This window comes from Phoca vitulina, unplaced genomic scaffold, assembly GCF_004348235.1.
Source record: "Phoca vitulina isolate PV1807 unplaced genomic scaffold, GSC_HSeal_1.0 scaffold11, whole genome shotgun sequence".
Taxonomy (NCBI): domain Eukaryota; kingdom Metazoa; phylum Chordata; class Mammalia; order Carnivora; family Phocidae; genus Phoca; species Phoca vitulina.
In genome coordinates this window covers 19706832-19733103 of record NW_022589714.1, presented here as the reverse complement: position 1 = coordinate 19733103, position 26272 = coordinate 19706832, and the positions used below count along the sequence as shown (strand labels likewise).

At 35.6% G+C, this 26272-nt stretch overlaps 1 protein-coding gene across 4 annotated transcripts in view; it reads left to right on the top strand.

Moving 5' to 3' along the window:
- ADGRB3 (adhesion G protein-coupled receptor B3) overlaps positions 1-26272 on the top strand; it is a 708772-nt gene that overhangs the window by 381791 nt on the left and 300709 nt on the right. For all 4 annotated transcript variants that reach the window (XM_032409546.1, XM_032409548.1, XM_032409550.1 and 1 more), the window contains 2 exons: positions 15745-15894; positions 16741-16816. In XM_032409546.1, the coding sequence (XP_032265437.1) occupies positions 15745-15894; positions 16741-16816 (226 nt within the window). The remainder of the gene's footprint in view (positions 1-15744; positions 15895-16740; positions 16817-26272) is intronic.

The following is a 26272-nucleotide window of genomic DNA, read 5'->3' as shown; positions in this document are numbered from 1 at the left end:
TTTTTTTTTTTTTAACATATAATGTATTATTTGTTTCAGAGGTACAGGTCTGTGATTCAACAGTCTTACACAATTCACAGCGCTCACCATAGCACATACCCTCCCCAGTGTCTATCACCCAGCCACCCCATCCCTCGCACCCCCCACCACTCCAGCAACCCTCAGTTTGTTTCCTGAGATTAAGAATTCCTCATATCAGTGAGATCATAAGATACATGTCTTTCTCTGATTGACTTATGTCGCTCAGCACTGATTCCCTTTTAACAGATTTTAATTTTTTTTCTATTTTTATGGCTTCACCTTTTCAAAAGTCTTATTTTATTTGGTTATTCCAAGAATTCTATGCTAAATTATTCCTCTTCTCCATTGCTTCTTTTGCTAAATTCCAAATAAATAAGTTCTCATCTGAATTTGACAACTGAAAAATATGACTCAGATTAAAGACTGGTGCTCGTTATGTCAATGCTAGCAGGGATGCCATTTAGTATCTGGGAAAACATGCTGACTTTGGAGCTAGATTTGGCTGCAAACCTTGACTATACCTCAACAAGCTGACCTTCTGCAAGTTATTTCGTTTCTAAATCCCTCAGTTGGCTCCTTTCTAAGGTATAGATAATAATATCTTCCCTAAAGTATTATTATTGATTAAAGATTATATATATTTAGCAACTGGCATGTACTAGACCCTCAGTAATTGATAGTGGACAAATACAGGGTCAAATATGGGCTCTGCTCCTGACTGGATGTGTGGTCATGCAACTCCGTCACCAGTAGCCACAGTCTGTTCCTCTAGGGAACTGCGAAAGTTCTTATCTAAATTTAATACCCTGAGTTTCTGTTTGTTTTTGCTAACCTCAATAGTACACTTATTGTTTATTTCACAAAGCAGACCAGGATCCCAGACTCCTAGGCAGATAATATAATTAAATCTAGAAAACTATTTGTGCTTTGTCTATTTTAAAATGAGTTTGTTACTGATTGTCTTTTGTAGCATAACGACTCTATGAGCCCCAAACATTTCAATGGTATTTACACTTTGCCATCTTAAGGAGCTCCTCTTGTCTTCCTTGTTTTTATTAGTCATTAGTCAGATCCTCATTCTCTGAATGATTAACACAGAGAATCTTTTCTGCTTTAATTTTATAATTTCCACTCCTTAACATGTAATACATCACCTGTAGTCTACGAAATTCTATCAATTATCACTATAGATGCATCAGATAATTCTGTAGCATAACTATACCCTCTGAATTCATAAGTGAATTAGCCTCTTTTGTCTTTAAATAATGTCTTCTCAACAGTCAAAAATATTTTTCTGCTTTATGTTACCTACTTACATTTTTCATGTGAAGAGTTTTAACTTCAGAAATATAATTACTTATGTGGCTAGTTTAATGTGTTTTCTTTAATTTGATCTTCTGTTTTGGTTTGTGACATATGAATATGAGAGAGCAGGTGTGAGTGAATATGGTTGTGTGTGTATGTTCTAAAATATTTATTAGTGTTAAGGGGGGCCTGGGTGGTTCAGTCGTTAAGCGTCTGCCTTCAGCTCAGGTCAGGATCCCAGGGTCCTGGGATCGAGCCTTGCATCAGGCTCCCTGTTCTGCGGGAACCCTGCTTCTTCTTCTCCCACTCCCCCTGCTTGTGTTCCCTCTCTGGCTGTGTCAATCTTTGTCAAATAAATAAATAAATAAATAAAATCTTTAAAAAAAAATTATTAGTGTTTGAACCTGAAATGCATTTGTTTCAGATACTATTAAAATTTATACTCTGGGTTTGGGGGGAAAGTAGTGTTTTTGTTTTTGTTTTGTCTTGTTTTTAAGTTACATCAAAATGTGAAGATTTTTTTTAATAAAAGTTAAACTGAATTAATATCAAATAATAACAAGCTTTGAAGCGTATATAACTTTATATACTGGACAATATTTTATTCAAGTCTTAGCTGATAACTACAAAATAGAATATTATAGTTGTAGGGACTAAATAGTTCATAAGGGAATGATTTATATTGGATAATAGGTTATATATCCATCTATATTCTGAAATCACAGCCTGATACATTGAAATAAGGCTCTAAAATGCAGTAGGAATATAGAGGGATATAATTGAGACTAAGATACTGAAACATTTTCTTTGTCACTACAAAATGTTTTAATAATTAACTTCAATACTCATTTGGGCTACTTTATTACTTTTTGGAATATGAACCTTCCTCTTTTCGAAGATTCTGCCTGGTTATTTAGGAGCATTCATCCCTGTCTCCCTTTTTTTCTAGGTAGTCTCCTTTTACTTTCCCCAAACTCATTACCCAATTATCTTTAACTTTCCCTAACTCTTTCCTTTTTTAAAAAAAATTTCCCTAAAATATAATAATATTCTTAATAAAGGGGGTAACCTCTACCATCTTTAAAATTTATTCTAAAAATACATAATATTTCAAAAATATCATAGCATATTAGAAATATGGAATATTTACTTTTTAAATATTAATTGCTTAGTGAAAAATATAAGTAAATATAAGTATAATTTAGACAACATAAGTGAAAGAAAACTATAATTGATTGGTATGCCTTTTTGAACTACATATAAGTTATAATGAAATAGAGTACTCAATTTAATTGCAGTGTGTGTGTGTTTATGTGTTTGTGCATGCATGTGTGTGGAGAGGAAGAGTAAATTATTGTTTGCTTGGGGATATTTTTGTTTTTTGTTTTTGTTTTTTGGTTTGAAGATCCAAAGACCAAAAACGTTTTCTGACCTTGACGAGAAAGAAGTGAGGTTCACAAGTATAGAGCTCATGTTACTTTTTTTCCATCAGTCATTCTTTAGTTTGTTATATTCTGACTATAAACTCATGAATCTTCACTATAACGCCATGAGGACCAAAGAGTGTTTTTGCAACATAAGAATCCAAAACTAGTCTGCAAAATGAGATTGATTGTACTTGGTTCAGAGTATGTTGTGGAGCCAAGTGACGTAACACAATATTGCTGGTATTTAACTGCTCAGGAGATGGTCTCTTGTTACTGCTATTTGTCCCTGCTTTTTCTTAAAAAAATTACATTTGGTAAGGCACACATGTCTAACTTCACTTCTCCCTATTTTGAAAAAGGCATAAGGCCCATGGTTTCTTTTTGATAAGGTGAAGTGGCTGAATTTCTCTCTCTCTCTCTCTTTTTTTAGGTTTATTTATTTATATGAGAAAGAGAGAGAGAGCACACTCATGAGCATGCATGAGTGGGGAGGGGCAGAGGGAGAAGGGGAGAATCTCAAGAAGACTCCCCTCTGATAAGAGAACCCCACAGGGAGTTCCGTCTCATGACCCTGAGATCATGACCTGAGCCGAAACCAAGGGTTGGATGCTCAACTGACTGAGCCACCCAGGTACCCCAGAAGTGGCTGAATTTCTATGAACAACTTGAAATCACCTCTCTGTTTTTATTTACATTATCTTAGAGTCATGTGCTGAACCTTGCCCAGTTCCCTCCCTCCAGTTAAAATTAGTCTTTCGCTCTTCATTTCTTCTTTCATTATATTAAATCAATCTTTATTTAGTGACTGCGAAGTACCAATTATCTTCTGGGCACAAAAAGATGAGCTAAATATGCCTGGTCATTGTCCTTATAGAGGTTACATTCTGATGGGGAAGATACTAAGTTTTTAAATATAAAACTTACTAGATGAACAAATGAATATATAATTTGTATTATTGTATAAGGGAAAATAGAAAGAAAAACAACTTTTAAAACCAGAATGCATATAGATAAATAAATAAATTCATAGACATATTTAAATTGTGGTAAATGATATGAAGAGAGACTAACCAAGATTTCTCACTTAGATATGGGGGCAGTGGTTGCTCAGTGCTAGGAAGTTCTTCTTGGCATTCAAGCTAAGACCTGATGTTGAATAAGCATTAACCAAAGGAGGGGTTGATATGAAATGGAAGAACATGTATGGCTGGAGAACATTTATAAATGGGAAAAGTCATGAGCTAACGTCGAAGAGGAAGTCAAGGACCAGGTCATGGAGACCCTGGGGAGAATTTTGTATCTTATGCAAGTGTAACAGGAACTCACTGGGGAGTGACATGATTCAACTCTGCTTCAAAAATCCTCTCACTGTAGTGTGGAAAGTGCATAGGAAAGGCACAAGAATGGAAGCAATGAATATAGTGGGTTTTTATTTAAAGATTTGATGGAATATTGTGTAGCAGTCAAAATGGAGATAAAAAAACAACTTTAAGGGGGGTTTTGGAAGAGAAATAGTAAGCACAGTGATGAATGAGATCCTGGGGATGAGTATATGGTCATGTCAAGGATAACTTCCTGTTTTCTGTCTTGGGGGAAGGAGGGTATGGGGAGGACTGCATGCGGAAAGCATATTTAGATGAAGGATGAGTAGAAATCAAGAGTTAAGCTTCAGATATGCTACATTTAAGATTTCTGAAGAGGGCACCTGGGTGGCTCAGTGGTTAAGCAACTGCCTTCAGCTCAGATCCTGGAGTCCCTGGATCGAATCCCTGGACCAAGTCCCGCATCGGGCTCCCTGCTCGGCAGGGAGTCTGCTTCTCCCTCTGACCCTCCCGACCCTCCCCCCTCTCATGTGCTCTCTCTCTCAGTCTCTGTCTCTCAAATAAATAAATAAAAATCTTTAAAAAAAGATTTCTGAAGACATTCAGTTTAACAATTCAATAGACAGGTTTGGAGTTTATAAGAAACTTTTTTTTTTATTATGTTATGTTAATCACCATACATTACATCATTAGTTTTTGATGTAGTGTTCCATGATTCATTGTTGTGTATAACACCCAGTGCTCCATTCAATATGTGCCCTCTTTAATACCCATCACCAGGCTAACCCATTCCCCCATCCCCGTCCCCTCTAGAACCCTCAGTTTGTTTCTCAGAGTCCATAGTCTCTCATGGTTTGTCTCCCCCTCCGATTCCCCCCCCCTTCATTTTTCCCTTCCTACTATCTTCTTTTTTTTTTTTAACATATAATGTATTATTTGTTTCAGAGGTACAAGAAACATTCTTATGACCCATTCTACTCATACTTAAGATATTTGTCTGAAACAGATGTGTTACTAGATTGTAATCTCTTTCTATGTCAGGACTTCTTTTTTAATCTTCCACCATATTTTACACAAGGTAGAGAATGGTTGAGATAAAGGATAAAAGGGAATTATATATTGTGTCTTACTGTGTGTAGGGAATGAACTAACTGCCTTCAGCTTAAACCTCATGAAAGACTATTAATTTTCACAGATGGTCAGACTGAAGAGCAATTAAATAACTTGCCAAAGATCACAAACTAGTTGGAAAACTAGATCTTTGTGCCTCCAGGGCCTAAAGTTATCACATTAAACCCCAGTTTCTTCTACTGAGTCTTTTAAGTCTTTGGTAGACTTCATTCATTAAAAAAAAATATATATATGGGGAGTTGTGTTAGACCTACTATATGTTGGGATCCTATCCTACAGTGGTAAATAGGGAAAATACCTTTCCTTTAAGAGCTTAGAGTCTAGTATAGGAAACACATAATAAATATGTGTACATAAACTAGAAAATGTTTAACTGTGAATAGGGCCATAAAGAAAATAAACAGGGTGATATAAAGGAGAGGAATGGTGGGGAGTGAATTTCTTTAGATAGGGCAGTTAAAACAGACCCAAGTTAGCAGAGACTCAAAGGTAAGAACAGAAAATACTGTTCTACTTAGAAAGGAAAAGCCCTGTGGCGGAAAAGAAAAGACCTGTACAAGTTGATCTGGGTCAGTAAACAAGCTGCCATATATAATGTGACCACAGAGAGAGACAGAAGCCAAGCCATGCAAAGCCTTGTAGGCCATTGTATAAGATTTGGATTTTATTCTAAGAGCACTGGCAAACCATTGAATTATTTCAAGTAAGGGAACAACATGATCTGATTTTTTTTTTTTAAGATAACTATAGTTTCTGAGAGAAGAAGCAATTCAGAGTAAAAGAGTGGAATCAAGAAAGCCAGTTAGGCAGCTCTTAAATTAGCTCAGGTTAGAGATTCTGATGGTTTCTAGAGGGTAATGGAATGGAGAAAGAAGTACAGGAATTTAAGACATGTTCTAGAAATAATACTGAGAGGATGTTGATGGATGGGTCATAGGAGGCAAAGGAAAACCAGAAGTAAAGATGACCCTTAGGTTTTTGGTGTGAGCATTTGAATAGACAGTGGCACCTTCTATTAAGGTGGGTGACCCTGGAGAAGAAAGCGCTTTAGTGGTGGGAAATCAACAGTTCTGCCCAATAAACATTTGTTGAATTAAAAAAAAAACACAATATTGGTCACACAAGATAATTTTTATTACATGATTAAACACCACGTTTCCTTGCATTATCATTCATTTATGAGTTGTCTATGGTTACTTTCATATCACACCAGCAAAACTGGGTAATTGCCTGATGTCCCACAAAGCTGAAAATATTACTTTTGGGCCTTTTATAGAAAAAGTTTGCCAACCTCTGCAATAGAGCATGGCCTGAAACTAATCTTAGAGTATGGTTTCAAACCAAACAATAATCTTCTCCATAATCTTTATAAAACCTTTGACTCCTCTTAAAGCCACTTTCTTCTTATTAACATGCATCTCTCCATCCCTAAGTTAGTTCACTATTGCAGTCTTCTCTCTCTCCATTTATTTTTGGTGTCTTTCTATTTACTCCCTAAAAGTGAGCCTTTCCTAAACTACATTTCTTAGCTTTTTTTTTCTGTCATCTCCTTAATATCAGCACAACTCACCATCTCACTTCTTATAGATTTTTGCACAAAAGCCAGCTAACTAAAGAAGTTTTCCTTACTTAGTAAAGTTTCCCAACCCCACTCATTATTCTCTAATCATCTAGTTGTATTTGTTCCTTGTCTGTCTCCCCCACAGATAACATGCCAGTCCCATGAGAGCAAAGACTAACTTTTTTGTTCACTGGTGTATTTTCAGTGCCCATAACTGTGTCTGGCATGTAATAGGTTCTCAGTTAATATTTGTTGAATAAATGAATCTGCCCATTCTATCCTCTCTTCAGGAGGACTTATCTATGCCCACATTATCAATTATTACTTCTAATTAGGAGGCATCTAACTTACATCTTCAAATTCTAAATTTGATCATGCTCCAGATCTCTTAGCCTATGGTATCATATTTAGCTTTTTCTCCTACTATTTTTTTTTTTAAAGATTTTATTTATTTATTTGAGAGAGAGAGAGACAGCAAGAGAGGGAACACAAGCAGGGGGAGTGGGAGAGGGAGAAGCAGGCTTCCCGCTGAGCAGGGAGCCCGATGCGGGGCTCGATCCCAGAACCCTGGGATCATGACCTGAGCCGAAGGCAGACGCTTAACGACTGAGCCACCCAGGCGCCCCTCTCCTACTATTTTTCTACCTAAACTTTTCTGCCCTATTAGAAACATTACTATTTCTCTAGGGCATATTAAGTTTCCTCACCTCATGCCTTTCCTCCTGCCCGGAAGGTACTATTCTAATAGTTCTGGAACATTACAGGCCTTTTCCAGGCTTTAGGTTTGCACAGGCAGTTCCGTCCTCCCTGTCAAACCACAGCCAGACAGCCCCTCTTCAAAGAGGCCTTCTTTAGCCAACCAGCCATGTTCCATCTCATCCTTTACTTCTTTCATACTCTCACAATCTAGCCTCATCTGGATTGTTTGTTCCCTTATTAATTCTGTGTATTCCCCACTAGACTGTGAGCTCTTTCAAGGCCAAGACTTCATGTCTCCTTGCTCACTTGTTAAATCCTCAGTAGTAAGATAGCGCTTGGAACATTCTCAGGGCTCAATAGAGATTTGTTGTATGAACGAATTGCCAGAATGAACTTCTGAGTCTACAGTGATCTCTTTTCCCTTGTCACCCCTTAACACTGGTCATTGCTATTACTTTTCTGGGGATACATGAGTCACTATCTTGGAAAGCCCTTGGATGGTTGGCTTCAGTTGCTGTTTGCTGCCTGCATTGGTGCCCAATTCCTAATAGGTCCTTGATTTAATTCTTTTCTAGTAGTATTCAAAACCCCTTATATATCAAACAGCATATTATACACACACATGCATACATGTGTATGTAAAGAGAAAGAAGTCAGTAATGTTGCATGTACAGAAGAACTCTCTCTCTCTCTTCTCTCTTATTCAAAACTTGGTTAATTATCATCTGATGCTCCTTCCTCTGGAGGAATTCTGTTCTTAATTTCTCTGGTTGGGAGAAGTAGGAAAACTTATTTCCTAAAGCATTTTCTTCTTTTTTTAAAATATTTTATTTATTTATTTTATTTGACAGAGAGAGAGAGAGAGTGCATGCACCAGCAAGGGAAGGGGTAGAGGGGGAGGGAGAGAAACTCAGGCAGACTCCGCATTGAGGGCGCGCCCAACGTGGGGCTCAATCTCATAACCATGACATCATGACCTGAGCTGAAACCATGAGTCCAATGCTCAACCAACTGAGCCACCCAGGTGTCCCACTAAAGCATTTTCTATATCATTTGTTTTTACTATTCAGATATTCATGCAAAAATGACCTCACATATCACATTTTATTTTGCATTTATGTTAGGAGTAAAATCATGAACTACTTGGGTAGAGAAGATGAACATTTATAAAAAGTGTCTGTCTCTAAAAGACCACAAAACATACTCTTTTCAAAAACTAAAAGAAAAGTGGTGTCATCAGCTTAAATTTCCCAATACTCAGCGTAGCCTTGAAAGAAAAGGTAGGAAGAACATGCAATAGGTAACAGAATAAGTACAGAAACACGTGTATTTTCGGAATGTGTTTCTCTTTAAAGAAAAATTGTACTGTTTCAAAATAGCTTCTCCATCATATGTCTAGAACAGAGGTAGGCATACTTTTTTCTGCAAAGGGCCAAACAGTAAATATTTTAGGATTTGTGGACCATCCAGTCTTCAGTGCATCTATTGAACTCTGCTGCCATTGCTGCATGAAAACGACCCTAGACTCTATGTGAATGAATGGGTGTGGCTGTGTTCCAATAAGACTTCATTTGTGGACACTGAAATTGGAATTTCATATAATTTTCACATGCCAGGAAATACTATTCTTCTTTTGATTTTTTTCAATCATTTAAAAATGTGACAAACCAGGGGCGCCTGGGTGGCTCAGTCATTAAGTGTTCGCTTTTGGCTCATGTCATGATCCCAGGCTCCTGGGATCGAGTCCCTCATCGGGCTCCCTGCTCCATGGGAAGCATGCTTCTCCCTCTCCCACTCCCCCTGCTTGTGTTCCCTCTCTTGCTGTCTCTCTCTGTCAAATAAATAAAATCCTAAATAAATAAATAAATAAATAAATAAAAAATAAAATGTGACAAACCATTTTTAACTTGCAGAGGGTACAAAAATAGCTGATAGGAAAGATTTGGCCTGTGGGATGTAGTTTGCCAGTTCCTGGTTGAGACAGTTCGGCTTCAGTGAGAGTCAAGTATAGGCTGTGGACATACCCTGTGCATAGGTATGATTACATGTTAGGGAAGTAGGAGAGACCTGAGAAGAAGCCGAGGGAGTCCTCCATGAAGAGCACTAAAGTCTGGCAAAAATACCGTGAACAGCTAGAAGACTGTGCCCTGCTGTACAGAGACTCCCAGGCTTGGATAAAGAAACAGCCAATGGATAAAAACAGAATTTGAAGCTAATGATTCACAAGTAATTTACAAGTTTTTTTTTTTATTTTGATGCTGGAAAGGAATATGTAAAATGGTTAATTATTTAAAGTTTCAATATACATAATATGTCATTAAAAACTAACAAGTTGAAAAAAATATCCTCGATATACCACATAGTTACTTTTTTGACTGCCTAATTTGTCCACTTTTAAAAAATCAGAGGATCTTAGGTGCACCTGGGTGGCTCAAGTCGGTTAAGCAGCTGACTCTTGATTCCTGCTCAGGTCATGATCTCAGGGTCATGGGATCCAGCCCCCTGTGTCAGGCTCCTTGCTCCATGGGGAGTCTGCTTCAGGATTCTCTCTATCCCTCTGCCCACCCCCCCACCCTGTGCGTGTGTGCTTTCTCTCTCTAAAAAATAAATAAGTCCTTAAATAAAAATTTAAAAAAATTAAAATCAGAAGATCCTACTTTTTCTCTGAAAAAGAAACACCTGTAAATTCCTAATGCGAAGAATATTTCTCATCTAAATCTCTGTGTCCTGGTCCTGGGACTTGGAGTCGCTTCCCTCTGCACGGATGATGGTGGAATGCGACTGTGGGGAGCTCTCAGAGCGCTGTGGTCCTTGTGGACACCCCTGCTGAGTGGCTGTGTTTCCTAGGAAGTGATGGTTGCACACTATTTTCTAGCAAGCCTATTCTTTCTCTTTAGCCCTCAGTATTCCAATCTTAGCCTTTCAGGAAAAGAGAGTAAATGGAGGAAATAGGGTGATGAGAGAAGAACCAAAATCTGTCTGTCTGACTGTCTGAATGTTTCCTATAAACCACTCGCTGTTGCAGAATCCTAAGATATGATTTTTTTATGGAGATGTTAGAACCTAAAGATTATGCTAGACAAATTAAAATATATGTATATATCCCCTTTGGATAATCACCATTCCTCAGTGGTATCTAGTTTTGATCTCCTGTTGGACAAGTGAGAATAGTTTTATTTGCTCTCACTGAATCATTACGTCTGTCTTTTATATGTAGTGCAAAAATATTATAGTAAGATAAAGTAAATTTGCTATTAATTTGTTGGGGTAAAATCAAACTGCACCACACAGTGCAAAATCATATACTTCTGAGCAGGCGAACTGAGACTTGAGTCACAATGTTACCACTTTAACAGAGTCTACTTCCTCATTTGTAAAATGAATGTAGGGATAATAACAATGAAGATACGGATAATAATGATGCCTCCTAGGGTTGTTTTAAATATTAAATAAGGGTTGTTCTAAATATTAAATAAGGTATCACATGTAAAGGACGTGCCTAAGTGCTGTGCTAAGAGTGCCTAGCACAGAGGAGACATTTGATACATACTTGTTGAATAAATTAAGGAATGGCTAACAAATGCTGAGGTCATGTCAAGTGTTCAGTAAGTGTCAGCTGTCCTTCCCTTCCCTCCCAAACACCCTCAGTATTTTATAAGGCACTCAGCATTACTATACAAATATAAAAACCATGGCTTTTTAAGCTGCTAAATGCCAAGGGATCACACTACATGCAGGCTTTGCTCAGCCCCTCTGTGTTTGCAATGGTACACAGGCAAAACTAACAGTTGCTTTCTAACACACTGATGCATTGCAGAGTTCCTTGCCTGCCATATTTTTCTCCTAGGATTTCAAAACTGTGGGGGTGACCATCTAGTAATATTGAGTGATGTTTTCCACAAGCAAATCCATTTTGATAACTAGCCAATTTTCTAATATTGATGAGTTAAGACCCAATTTGTAAGTTGTTCCCTCTGAATCAACATGAAAAATGATGCAAACTTTAAATATTTTGGAAACATCAATATCCCTCTTAAGGCATCTCTTAAACTTCTATTTCTGTATCCACCTCTACTTCTGTTTATGATTCTAAAGTGCCCTTGCTTGGGAGTTTCCTTTACTCATTTATAGACTGTGAGTTGCTGCTCTAAGCACTTAGGTCACTGCCTAAATTCTCTTTGCAAACTGTGGCCTTGGCTGCAATGGTAATACTGAATTTGTCATTGAGGATGCAGTCCTTTTCCTTTTCAATGGAGATTTTTAGCCTGGCTGACTTTGTGTGACCAAATAACCAGAGAAGCCAGCCTCTTCCCTCTGGCAGATTCTATTGGAAAAAGGAAAGGGAGAGAGAGAGATGGAGACAGAGACACAGAGAGAGACAGAGAGAGAGGGAAGGAAGGAGGAGAGAGAGAGGGAGAGAAAGAGAAGAAAAGAAAAAGAAGAAGGAGAAGGGGTAAGGGGAGGAGAAGAAGGAAGGAAGGAGAAGAAGGAGGAAGGAAGGAAAGAGAATGAATAAAAAGGAACCCTCAGCTCCCTGGGTGACACATTTAAGTACTAAAGGATAAGCTCTATTTTAAGTTTCTGCCTTTGGTTATATGTATATATTTGATAAAAAGTTTTAAATACATAACCTCAATTAGCCAAACAGCAGAAGTCCCAGAAACTGGGACTGCCCACCACCCCCCCAAAAAAAAAACCAAGTTAGGGACGCCTGGGTGGCTCAGTCATTAAGCGTCTGCCTTCGGCTCAGGTCATGATCCCAGGGTCCTGGGATCGAGCCCCGTATCAGGGTCCCTGCTCCACGGGAAGCCTGCTTCTCCCTCTCCCACTCCCCCTGCTTGTGTTCCCTCTCTCACTGTGTCTCTCTCTGTCAGATAAATAAATAAAATCTTTAAAAAAAAAAAAAAAAAAGCAGGACATTATAGTTACCCTAAAATATCAAGATTTGAATCCCAAGCCCAGATCCAGAGTCCACACTTGAGCCATTCTGGTGAATTGTGATTTTCCTCTATTGACCTTCATTTGCCCATTGTGCTCATTCCTCCAGCATTCATGCACACACCTTGGCTCTCTCATCTTTTCCTTCTACGTGCCTTCCATTCTTGTCCATGAAGCAACTGATGCATCAAATTAGCTCCAACTTTTGTACATGACAGAGCTGCCATTCTCCAGGACCTCAGTTAGGGCTAAGTGCTAAAACCTCATGGTTTTCCTCAGGAACAATGGTAGAAGCTCCACCTTTGCTGCGTTGGTGAACCAAAAGCAAAACAAAAACAAACAAACAAAACTCAGCCCATATGCTTTTAGACCCAACTGCAGGAATTCCTTATCCTTTCTGACGAGAAGGAATTTTATGCTGCTTATCCAAATTCAAAATGAAAGTTTTAAAATTGCAAAATGAAAGTGCAGCTGGTTTTGCTCCAAGGTTTATCGGTGATGAGTCACCTATTTTTATTGCTTAAGAAATCAAATCTAGTGTTGTAATGAAAACACGATACAGTGAATTTAGGATAATTCTTGGAGCATTCAAGATGTGCCTATTTGTTCAGGGACATTGTGTTCTTTGAGGTTTCTTCTAAGCACTTTAATCTTCTGTAAGAAAGGCATTTTCTCAGTTTTTGAGGAAAGATGCTCTCTTATCTAACCACCCACAATGAGTGGTTTTAATGCAACAATTACTGCAGAAGCAGAGGGTGGGGATTGTGCGCTTACGCTTTGCCTTTGTGTTCCTTTGTCAGCACTGGACACATATTTGTATAAACTTGGCACACTTTAAAGCATTCATTTTTAATCTTACCTCTTTGGTATTCACTTAACATCCGAGCTTCCCAGTTCCCTAAAGACTGCATCTAAGTTTTCCCTAAGGGTTTTGGACAGTTAAACCTGGTGAAGGAGGGAAGGGATTGAGGATTGAATTGGTCCAAGTGTCTGGTACAGGGATTGAAAGAAAGAGGAAATAAAAGTCATCTTTAAATTATTTTTGCTATATGGAAATAGATTTTCTTGTTAATCATGTCAGGGTCATGAAGAACCACAGTGTCATCCAAGGCATCATCCTAGATAGCTTTAAGGTAAAGATGTACAATTTTAAATACTTCATATTTTAAAGGCCATGTATACTGATAATTTAAGGACTAGCATTGGACTCTCATCAGTCTATGAAATCATATCCTTCTTGATAATGCATTTATTGAAAATATCTTACTTTAAGAACTACATTTCTACTAAAATCTATGAATAAGTGTTTGTTTTTATGTCCTCTTTATGCTAGAGACTGCAATTCAAAGGACTTTTTGCACAAATTAAATAGTCATCCTAATTAATTTTTATATTTCTTTAATCTAGACAATGTTCAAAAGTACAATCTAATCTATATAGTCATAACTTAATAGATAATGTGCCTTTAATTGAAGAATGAATGCATTTCATCATGTGAGATACAAGCATGTATAATTATATCATTTTGTATTTAAGAGTATGGCATTAGACTAGAATTTATTCAGGATAAAGTGATAGAGTTGGTACAGAATGTGCTTCCTTCATTTGTTATTTTTCCTTTTTGTTCATCTGATTTTTGTTTTCTATCCAAGGTGTATGGAAACAGATGAATTATTAGACTTCAGAGTCCAACAGTTTATTTCTGGTTTATTTTCCTTTGTAACAGAAACCAGTTATGAGATAGAAAAACCTTCATTTCTTTTCATCAGTTTTTAGAGCAAAGAGGTGAAATAAATTTCCTCTAAATATCAAGAAAACCAAAGTTAGAATCAAGGGATTTGGAATCAGATGAACTTAGTTTTGCAGGTTGAAAAAAGCTTATAGGACCCTTAAGAAAGAATGTGCGGCCAATTTGCTGACCTTGTGCAGTGGAGGATTTGGACCTTTCGGGACACGTGAACTGGGTTATTTATGGACAACAAAGACTATATTGTTTGGAAAATTAAAGAAACAAATAATTACAGCTGTTATCCAAAAACAGCATTTAACATCCATAATGAATTTATGTGCTACTCAGCACCCTTTTTCCTTCAACATTTAGTAACAAAATCATTTTTTAAGCTTATTATGTCAAATTACAGGCCAAATGAAATTCCATCCTATGCTGATAATGGATGTCTATAATAGCCGGAAAGAGCTTTAGTAAAGTACAATAATACATAACCATTTCAATTTGGAACAAAGCCAGTGATGCAATATATTTATACAACTAATATTGTTAAATTCTTAATTTTCGTTCTCTCGATTTAAATCGTAAGTTTCTTCAGAGTGAAATCCACTTATGAGGAGCTGAATGGTTTCTTTAGCTTACTTCTGTAATAGCTTCTTTAGTTTTCTTCATTATCATTCTATTTAAATCCTCCGTGAGATACCTAAAGCTTTAATGTAAAACAAGTATGGACCTATGTAAAAGTCACACAAATTACATTTCTTAATTGGAAATGTATATAATCAATAAGCACTTAAGTATTTATCATTATAGTTTTATGACATATATGTGTGTGTGTGTGTGTAATTGTTACATACAATAAAAAATATATTCAGGCATTACCAAACATATCATTCATGAATTTTTTCAATGTATATTAAAGTACTTATTGCAAGTAAAGACATGATTCTCCATTCAAAGTATGCATTGATTACTTTCAATTGTAGGGGGATGTTTTAAAAGTTTTGGGTTATTGATCTACTTGATAAATCTTTCTGCATATTGTATCGGCTCTATGGTTATGGCATTACTGGTGCTTTATTATTTGGATTATGACAGTTCTGTCTCCAAGAGCAATATGGCTTTGCTTTCCATGCCTCCATGGTACATCATTTAATCCATGAAAACTTTGTTCCAAAAAGATAACATTCAGACATAAATGCAGAAAATTTGTTCGAAAGACAAAGTTCAGATTTAAATGCAAATTTCAGCCTATGAATCAAGTGTGTTCATCGAAATCCTTAGCAAAAAATACAGTATGGACTTCTAACAATTGGAATGGAGGTCAGCCATGAACAACCAGTGGCAATACACGCTGGTCCTCTCAGAATACACTCCATTGACCATCAGTGCCTGATTCTTCTGGAAAGCAACAGAAATCTAGATTGATAGGTAAAAGAATTGGCAGCCTTCATGAATATTGTCTAAGAACAGGAAACAAGTCTGTGTTGTGGCTCTGATAAATATAATTTTGGCTCAAGATTTTATTTTGAAGATATTGCAAGTTTTAATTTGGCCAATTGTGATTGCACTGAAAGATCTTAGTTAACATTATTACTTCTTTCCTAATAGTGGCTAGCATTCAGAAGCTTCCTGCAGCCTCTGTTCTAACCGACATCAACTTCCCAATGAAAGGACGAAAGGGAATGGTTGACTGGGCAAGAAACTCAGAAGATAGGGTAGTCATCCCAAAAACCATTTTTACTCCTGTGTCATCAAAAGGTAAATATGTGAAATAATTTGAGCTTTGAACAAAACATTTCTAATAAGGCCGTTTAATAGTAGTACACTACATATAAATCTGCTCGCGTCAAACAACTTAGTAACAGTCTACAATCATGATTCTAAACTAATTTTGTAAATATAGAAAACTGACATTTGGTCTCTAAATCTGAATTTACTGGAGGAAAGGATCTATTAAAATGGGAAAAAAATACAAGTGCAAATTCTAGACCTGAGCTTGGCCTGGTTAAGTTTCAGGATTGGCAGTTTTATCTCAGTGTAAAGCCTGTGGCGTATTTTAATTTTAGGTATGGAAACGCATTGCATTTTCCACAGTCATTTTTGACTTCTTCCTCACTTTTGCTTTGGTTTGTAGATATTATTTTGGTATATAAAAGCAAATTTAAGAAAAAATTCAGTTTTGGGAACATCTTCAGCAGCCTCTAAAAATTAATGGCTACTTTTGACAGCGACACCAGAGTCTTCCTTTTTACCTTGGAGATTTTGACCTTCTAGCTTAGAGCTCCAAAAGAAAATTGTTTTTCTTTCCCCATATCATTAAGAATTGAAACTCCTTAGCTGCAACTACTGTAGCCTTCTGTCTCAGCCTGGTGAAGGAAGGTTACTTCATATGACACAAAAGCCCTGAAAACTCATCTTTTTGAGCTACCATTAATATGTATGGTGTGTGGGTTAATCTGTCCCATGCATGGTTAGGAAGGCATTTCTTCTATTCAGCTTTGCATCAGCAAGTACTGGAATCCCCTTGTAATAAGCAGATTAAAGTTTTAGAAGACAGTATTTTTCTTGTCGTTTCACTAATATTTTTAATTTCATTTTTTCTAGAATTAGATGAATCATCGGTATTTGTTCTTGGAGCAGTCCTGTACAAAAACTTAGATCTAATTTTGCCCACTTTGAGGTAAGCTATGAAATAATAAGCTGTTATAATCTTTGTAAATTATTCCAAAAATGTGATTATAGCTCATGCTATGAAAATAGTCAAACAAGCTTTGTTAATACAAAGGGCTTTTTCTTAAATTGAATAGAAAATACCCATTTAATGAACTGCTTATTAGCATATTATGCACTTCAAAACAACTAGAAAAGACAATTTTGGTCTCTGATTATACCCCTGCAATTCCTTTGTAACTAATCATGACTTGCCTTAAGACTAAGGGAAAAAAAAATTAAGGAAAAGAAAAAAACTCAAGTCTCTGTAGTAGAATGGGTTGTTTTAAAATTAATCTGTCTTCTCTCTTTATTTGCACTTAATGGTACGGTTCATCAACATTACATGAAATTAAAGGAGTGCCATGATGACTGGGAATGCATGCTTTGTTCTTCATTTGCACAAGATCTCAATTTGCCTCTAAATAAATATTCAATTATAGCGACATTAAGAAAAAATGCTGTTGTTAAATTAGAGGACTATTTTTGGAAGAAATCCATTGATTTCTTTCCTCCCAGACATGAAAAGAAACAATTACATATAGTAATTCTATGAACATTTATTTGCTCTATTGTCTTAACTACTTTACCTGATCTCACAGAAAACATCATTCACACCTACTTGGGTAGTGATGCTCTCACTCATGATGACTTGTTTCCTCCACCCCATCTCCTTCTGGATGACTGAGACCAAGTTTTTTTTGTTTTTTGTTTTAGTTAAACACAGCCACATTTGCAGTGAGCTCTTACTCACACCCTTATGAATAAAGCTTTAAGTTTTTAGGGAGGAAAGACTGTAAATGATGTGTACAGTTATACCAGGAGCATAACAAATAGTCTCATAAATAAACACAATTAGAGTTCAATCCAGCAGAAAAAAGGCCTTGCAAGGAAGCAACTAAGTTTTCTGCAGTGGCAGTGACTAGTCATGATTCTTTGGAGAAAATCTTTTCATGTGCAGCAAATTATTAATACAGTCAGTAAATCTCTAGCTGCAACCAAAGAGACAACTATGGGAAGTTGAGTTTTCTTTAATTACCTTCTTCTCTGGATGGAATTTGGGCTTTCTGAATTTGAATCGGTCTGTGTTTGCTTTTGTTCTACCAATAAAAGATTTTCAAAACTAATGAGTTTACTCTCAACTTTTCCACTGGTTTTGTTAAAACACTTTGGTATGCACAATTACAGATAAAATAGACTTATACTTACATTGCCTCTAACTTTGTGTGTGGTGTTTATTTGAAAAGAAATGTGCTCAAGTTCAGTGCACCCAGATACTCAAAGTTAGACCCTTATATCCATAGGGGGTTCATTTGTATGAAGCTAGTCTTTCAAGAACTCTAGACTAGACACTAACTTAAAATCAGAGGACTTGGGTTTTAATTTTAATTTCACATAACAAAAAATTTATAAACTTATCCAGTCACTCAGAAATTGCCTGCCTTCGGTTCAGCTTTAAAATATAAGCACCAAATAAATAAATAAATAAATAAGCACCTTGATGTGCAACATTCACCCTGTTTGCTGCTGAGAGACATAGTGAATGCAAACAAAATATTCAACATAAAATGCTTTAGATTGTGATATAGTTTTTCTCCTACCTGTCTAACAAAGTTGCATTATGATTAATCTTGTTTTGCATAATACCATAGAACCCACCCGTACAACTGAAGCCAGGTTATTCCGTGTTTCATAAATTTATAGTCAAGGGAATTGAAAATTTATTTAGGGTAGACTAATGGGTATGTTATGAATGATTTAATGGATAAAGCAGGGAATCGTCCAAAGCAGCGGCCCCCCTAATACCACCTGCGACACAAACGGATTCAAATTTGCAGGCAAGTCATTGACTTTTTTATATGTGTATTGTGGGGTTGAACTCAAAGGTTCTCTCCAACTTCAAAAATTCCTTGTCTCTATTGCAGTAAAACTGGAGAATTGTGCAGTTCTGACATATTCTTTAGCTTAAAGTCCTTAACAACCTTTATATAAGAACTATGAATACCCACTCATACTTTCTATGTACAAAGTAATTAGGTAAATGACTATAGGAAAACAATATTCGCATTTAGACTGGGAATAATGACAATGGAATGCTCAGGATGAAATATTTGTTTAAGTACTGTTTCAAAGGTGAAATATTAGCATTTACTTCTCATTTCCTTTTATTTTACATAGTAAAATAATGTAATGAAGCATTCTCAGGCTTGTTTTTTTTTTTTTAATTCTCCTTTTCAAAAAACTATTCCAGAAAGTTGAGTTAATAACCATGCCAATGATGGATCTGCTAAATAAGATAAGCCTTTGAAAGGACAAGGGTGATGTCTTTGTTTCAGTCGCTGAATAAATATTTACTAAACAGCAACCTGGCTAACCTTACTGTCTGAATTCTCTTAAATCTTTTCTACTGTGGAAACTCCAGAACAGTGCTTAGTAAATAACAAAGGCCCAAGAAATGTTTACTGGAATAATTAATTGTCTTATCTGATAGAATATTCTACACAAGCCATTTTTAAAATAACAAGGTACATAGACATTTAGTGTATATACCATACAAATATTTTAGGAACAGAGGAATAAAATACATATTTCTTGTTGTTTTACTTATAAATTGGACTATGTGAATTGAACCCAGTAGGGAAGGGAATATCTTCCAATTCAACATGCAAAAAGATTTGCTCTTTATGTTTAGTTATTTACCAAGTTTTCATGACACATTTTCCTGAGTGATCATTTTACTAATTATCTGTTGAAACTATTGGAGCCAAGTTTCCCATACACTGAATAATGTTAGGCTTGCTGTTAAGTTTCCAGAAATTTTATATTTTGATACAATCATTTTCAAAACAATACTTTGCATAATTTCTCTCATGGGGACTAGGAAGGAGAACTTGATGTAATGTTTTGAATAGATATGATTTAGAAATTTCCCTTCATACATAGGCAGAAATAACTTTGCATGTTGACTCTTTTATTTAGAGATTTCTTTTCTTCTCTTGCCCTAATATGCATTCAACTATTCTTCAAGCTGCAATTTTTATTTTGCCATTTGATTGTCTTCCCTTTTACAATTAAGTAAATTTAGATTGTCCCTTCAACTGAAGGAATGTTCTCTACTTTTGTCCAAACTAAATATGTGCTGTTCTCAGCCTTCCACTTTTATCCCTCTTAGAATAATTTTCGATAGTCAAAAAGCATAAACCAGGATATTAGCACTGCAAGGTCCTTTAAAGGTTAGTACCATCTAGAATTCTAATTTTTCACGTGAGAAACTGACCTCCTTATTAGTTCAGTGACCTACCCAAGATTATGTGTCCAGTAGGTCACTGAGTTCTAATCCAACTCAAGTCTTCTCGGCCAAAACCAGGACTCTTCCACTGTCTTGCTTCCTCTATAATGCTAGTATCGATTCCTTTGAGCAGTACAAACTATGCACTTCGATGTTAGTGTGAATACATATTGCTCTTATGCAGAAAATCTTCTAAGGTCAAGGAGGAGGTGACCATGTATGAGCACCCTCAAGGATACTTGAGGGTCAACTTGGTGGACCCAACCCAGGCTACTGACATCAAGGCGTGAGGCTATCACTCTTCCCAGCTCCTCATGACCATTTTTGGGATGAAGGCTGGCCAGCAGAGGCTAGAGGGTCTTTTGAGAGAGGCGAGGCCACCCACACACATCCCCCACTCAAGTCAAGAAACTAACAACCACTCCCAGCCTGACAAGCTCCCAAACCACTGGTGAGGAATTTTAACTGTAATAACCTTTTAGAAGGACAATTTGGCAATATCAAGAGGCTTTAAAAATGCATTGTCATTGATGCAACCACTTCTAGGAATTTATGGTACAGAAATTATCTCTAAAGAAAAAAAAAGTGTAACCAATCATACACTCAAGCTAGCATTTAAGAAACGGTTGTAAACAGTCTATTTTCTGATTCATTTAATAGTCAGATTCCAGTTTTATAGGAAATCACAATACTTTTGAGTATAGGAGCAATGTGTAGTTTTCCTGTAGGACATGTGGAAGATATAGTCCCGTTAAAAAAAAAAGCATTTTAATGTAGCTATTGACATTCACGACACTGTAAAGGATCTAATTAAAATTATATGCAAATTCCACTATAGTATTAAAATGCCAGGAAAAATATAGATGAACAAAAAGCAACAATGTTCTCATAAGCCAGTAGTGGTTTGAAAATTATCTTTCGAAAAGGAAAAAAAATTTCAATAATGCAAAACCACATGAATTTGCTGTCAGGTACACCAACCTAATAAAGATAAATGATGTGGAATTTTTTTCATATTTAGCAAATGGAACTCATTTGAGTTTGTATATTATAGGAATTAAAAGCAAATGGGAAAAGCAATTGAACTAAATTATTTTGAAATAATCAAAAAATGAAAACATAATTACTTTTAAACCCATACATTCTGAAGGCAATCAACCTGAAATTGTTGAGTTCTCTTAAGAGCACCTGTTCTTCAGTTTCAGGACCTAAACCTTGGATCTTGCTTCTTGATTCCGAGTTTTTAATGACATATTGTAGTTTTTCTGATATCCTGTATCTTTTTATAATATCCTATTGTGAGGACACTAGAAATTAAAATTATCTATGGGAATAACAAATTTGCATGACTAATACTATGAAATATTATTATGCATTCAGTATATTACTTACAAAAATCTGAGTTTAATTTAGTCATACCTTTTGAAAGTGAATTTAAATCCCTGATCACTTAACTTCTTTGTAGTTCTAGGTGTCACATCCCTTAGTAAACCTACCTTGAAATCCTAATTAGTTTTAAAGCGCTAAATTAGCCCAATCCTACTTTTTAACAGCCATCAGCTGATTTTAGTTTTAAAAGCAAATATATTTAACTTAATGATTTTGATGAAGTCCCAGTTCCTAGTATATATGAAATCATCTATTTTGTTTTGGTTTTATTTAAATTGGGGGGCTGGTTTGAAACAATTATGAAAACTTTCAAGTTAGAAGCTACATGAACTATAATTCTAAACATGGAAAGAGGTTACAGTAATTTTAATAACTTTTATTAAGCCATTAACAACTCTTTATTGTACCTTATCCGGTTATCCTTTATTTGCACAATAAGTTCCACAGTCCTCTCACTGATGTTTATTTGTAACACTGCAGTGCATTTTCTTAAATGTGGTAAAAAACACATAACGTGAAATTTACCCATCTTAAGATGCACAGAATAGTAGTGTTTAACTATATGCACCTTTTTGTGCAACAAATCTCTAGAACTTTTTCATCCTGCAAAATTGAAACTGTATACTCTTTGAACAACAACATCCTTTTTCTCACCTCCTCCCAGCCTCTGTGTTTCTATAACTTTGACTACGTTAGGTACCTCATATGAGTGGAATCATGCATTCCTTGGTTTTTTGTTTTTGTTTTTGTTTTGTTTTTTTTAGTGACTGGTTTCACTTAGCAAAATGTTTTCAGTGTTCATCTTTGTTGGAGCATATGACAGAATTTTCTTCTTTTTTAAGGCTGGATAATATTCCATATTCTGTATATAGCCATATTTTCTTTATCTATGATCTATCAACAGATATTTAGGATGCTTCCACCTCTTGGCTATCATGAATAGTGCTGCAATAAACAAGGGTGTGCAAATATCTCTTTGAGATTCTGTTTTCAATTCTTTTGGTTATATATCCAGAAGTGGGATTTCTGCATCATATGCTAATTATATTTTTGATTTTTTTGAAGAATCTCCATACTGTTTTCCATAGCAACTGCACCATTTTACATTCCCACTAACAATGCACAAGGCTTCCAATTTCTCCACAACAATGCCAACACTTGTTATTTTCTGTGTTTTTTATTGTTTTGTTTTATTTGTTTGGATAGTAGCCATCCTAATAGGTATGAAATGATATCTCGTTGTGGTTTTGATTTGCATTTCCCTGATGATTAGTGATATTGAGCATCTTTTCATATACTTGTTGGCCATCTCTATATCATATTTGGAGAGATGTCTAAGTCTTTTGCCCATTTTTTTAATCCTATTGTTTTTTGTTGTTGTTGAGTTTTAGGATTTCTTTATATATTCTCAATATTAACCCTTTGACAGATATATGGCTTATAAATATCCTTTCTTATCCCATAGACTGCCTTTTCACTCTGTTAATTGTTTACTGCACAGAAGTTTTTAAGTTTGATGTAGTACCATTTGTGTAGTTTAGTTTTTGTTGCGTGTGCTTTTGGTGTCATATGAAAGCAATCATTGCCAGATTCAATGTCATGAAGCTTTTCCCCTATGCTTTCTTCTAGGAGTTTTATAGTTTCAAATCTTATGTTTAGATCTTTAATCTATTTTGAGTTAATTTTGTTATATGGCACAATGTAAGGGTCCATTGTTTTGCATGTGGATGTCCAGTTTTCCCAGCATCATTTGTTGAACAGATTATCTTTCCCCCATTGTGTGTAGCCTTGGCACCATTGTCAAAGATAATTTGAGCCTATAAGAGAGGGTTTATTTCTGGGCTTTCTATTCTGTTCAGTTGGTTTATGTGTCTGTCACTTGTCTTTATCCCAGTACCATACTGTTTTGGCTTGCTGTAGCTTTGTAATATGTTTTGAAATAAAGAAACATGAGGCCTCTAGCTTTGTCTTACTTTGTAAAGATTGTATTGACTATTCAGAGTTTTTTGAGAATCCATATAAATTTCAGGATTTTTTTTCTATTTGGGTAAAAAAAAGTGTCATGGGATTTTTGATAGGAATTGTAGTGATCTTTAGATTGTTTTGGGTAGTACAAACATTTTAACACTATTAAGTATTCAAATTCATGAACATGGGACATCTTTCCATTTATTTCTGTCTTCTTTGATTTCTGTCAGCAAGATTTTTTTTTTGGGGGGGGGGTTTCAGCGTAAAAGTCTTTTACTTTCTAACATTCATTCCTAAGTATTTTATTCTTTTTTATTCTATTATAAATAAATTTATTTCCTTAATTTACTTTTTGAATTATTTGTTAGTGTATAGACATGCAACTGATTTTTAAGTGTAAATGCTGTATCCTGTAACTTTGCTAAATTTGTTTATTAGTTCTGACAGGGTTTTTTGTGGAATCTTTAGGGTTTTCTACATATAAGATCATTTCACCTTGAATATAGATCATTTTGCTTCTTCCCTTCCCATTTGGTTGCCTTATATTTCTCCTTCTTGCCTAATTGCTTTGGTTAGGAATGCAATACTATGTTGAAAAGAAGTGGCAATAGATGGCATCCTTGCCTTGTTCCTGATATAACAGTGAACACTTTCAGTTTTTTACCATTGAATATAATGTTAGCTGTGGGTTTTTCATATGTGGCCCTTACTATGTTGAGATACATTCCCTCTATGTCTAATTTGTTGAGTTTTTATCCTGAAAAAATGAATTTTTTTCAAATGTTGTTTCCGCATCAATTGAAACGATCATGTTTTTGTCCTCCGTTCTGTTAATGTAGTATATTACCTTGATTTTCATATGTTGAACCATCCTTGCATCCCAGAAATAATACCCACTTGATCATGTTGTATGATATTTTTAATGTGTTGTTGAATTTGATTTGCTAGTATTTTGTTTAGATTATTATTATTATTTTTTTTTTTTTTGTATCACTCTTCATCAGGAATATTGGCCTGTAGTTTTCATTTCTTGTATCTTTTTCTGATTTTGGTAGGAGGGTCTCATAAAGTGAGTTTGGAAGTATGTCCTTCTCTTCAATGTTTTGGAAAAGTTTGAGAAGAATTGATGTTAATTCTTCTTTACATATTTGATGGAATTTTTCCAGCAAAGCCATCTGTTCTTGGGCTTTTCTGTGTTGGGAGGTTTTGATGACAGATTCAATCTCTAATAGTTACAGGTCTGTTACATTTTTAAATTTCTTCATGAATCTTAGTCTTGGTAGCTTTTATTTATTTTTATTTATTTATTTATTTTTTTAAAGATTTTATTTATTTATTTGGCAGAGAGAGACACAGCGAGAGAGGGAACACAAGCAGGGGGAGTGGGAGAGGGAGAAACAGGTTTCCCGCAGAGCAGGGAGCCAGATGCGGGGCTCGATCCCAGGACCCTGGGATCATGACCTGAGCTGAAGGCAGACGCTTAATGACTGAGTCACCCAGGCGCCCCGGTAGCTTTTATGTTTATAGGAATTTCTTTTAAGTTATCCAATTCATTAGCATGTGATTGTTTATAGAAGTCTCTTGTAATCCTTTTTATTTCTGTGACATCAATTCTAACATCTCCTCTCTTCATTTCTGGTTTTTGTTATTTTAGTTTTCTCCTTTTTATTAGTTAGTCTAGTTAAGAGTTGGTCAATTTTGTTGATTTTTTTTTCAAACAACTCTTATTTTGGTTGATATTTTCTATTGTTTTTCTGTTCCCTATTTCATTTGTTTCTGCTTTAATCTTTATTGTTCCCTTCTTTCTGCTAACTCTGGTTTTAGGTTTGTTTTTTTTTTTTTTCTAGTTCTGTGAGATATAAAAACAGGTTGTTGATTTGAGCTCTTTCTTCTTTTTAAATGGAAGCATTTACCCCATTTCTGTCTTAGTGGTTTTGCTGTATCCCATTAGTTTTGATAATGTTGTGTTTTCATTTTCATTAGTCTCAAGATATTTTTAGTTTCTCTTGTAGTCTGTCCTTTGGTCATTGATTGTTTGAGTGTTTTTTTAATTTCCACATATTTGTGAATTTTCCAGTTTTTGTTTTTGTTTTTTTGGGTGTTTTTTTTTTTTTTTTTTTGCCTTTGATTTCTAGTTTCATTCCACTGTGGTCAGAAAAGATACTTAGTATGATTTCAATCATCTTAAATTTGTTATGACTCTTTTTGTGGCATCACCTGTGATTTATCCTGGAGAAGACTCTACATGCACTTGAGAAAAACGTATATTCTGCTATTGTTGAATAAGGTGTTCTTTATATGTCTGTTAGATCCAACTGATCTATAATGTTGTTCATGTCCTCTGTTTCTTATTGATCTATTATCTGGTTGATTTATCCATCATGAAAGTGGGGTATTGAATTGAAATCTACTATTTTTGTGTTACTGTCTATTTTTCCCTTCCATTCTGTCAACATTTGCTTCATATATTTGTGTGCTCTGCTCTTAGGTACGTATATGTTTATAATTGTTATATCTCCCTAGTGAATTGGCCCTTTTATCAGTATATAATGTTCTTCTTTATCTCTTATTATGTTTTTTTTTTTTTTTAAAGATTTTATTTATTTATTTATTTGAGAGAGAGAGAATGAGAGAGAGCACATGAGAGGGGATAGGGTCAGAGGGCAAAGCAGACTCCCTGCCGAGCAGGGAGCCCGATGCGGGACTCGATCCAGGGACTCCAGGATCATGACCTGAGCCGAAGGCAGTCGCTTAACCAACTGAGCCACCCAGGCGCCCCTC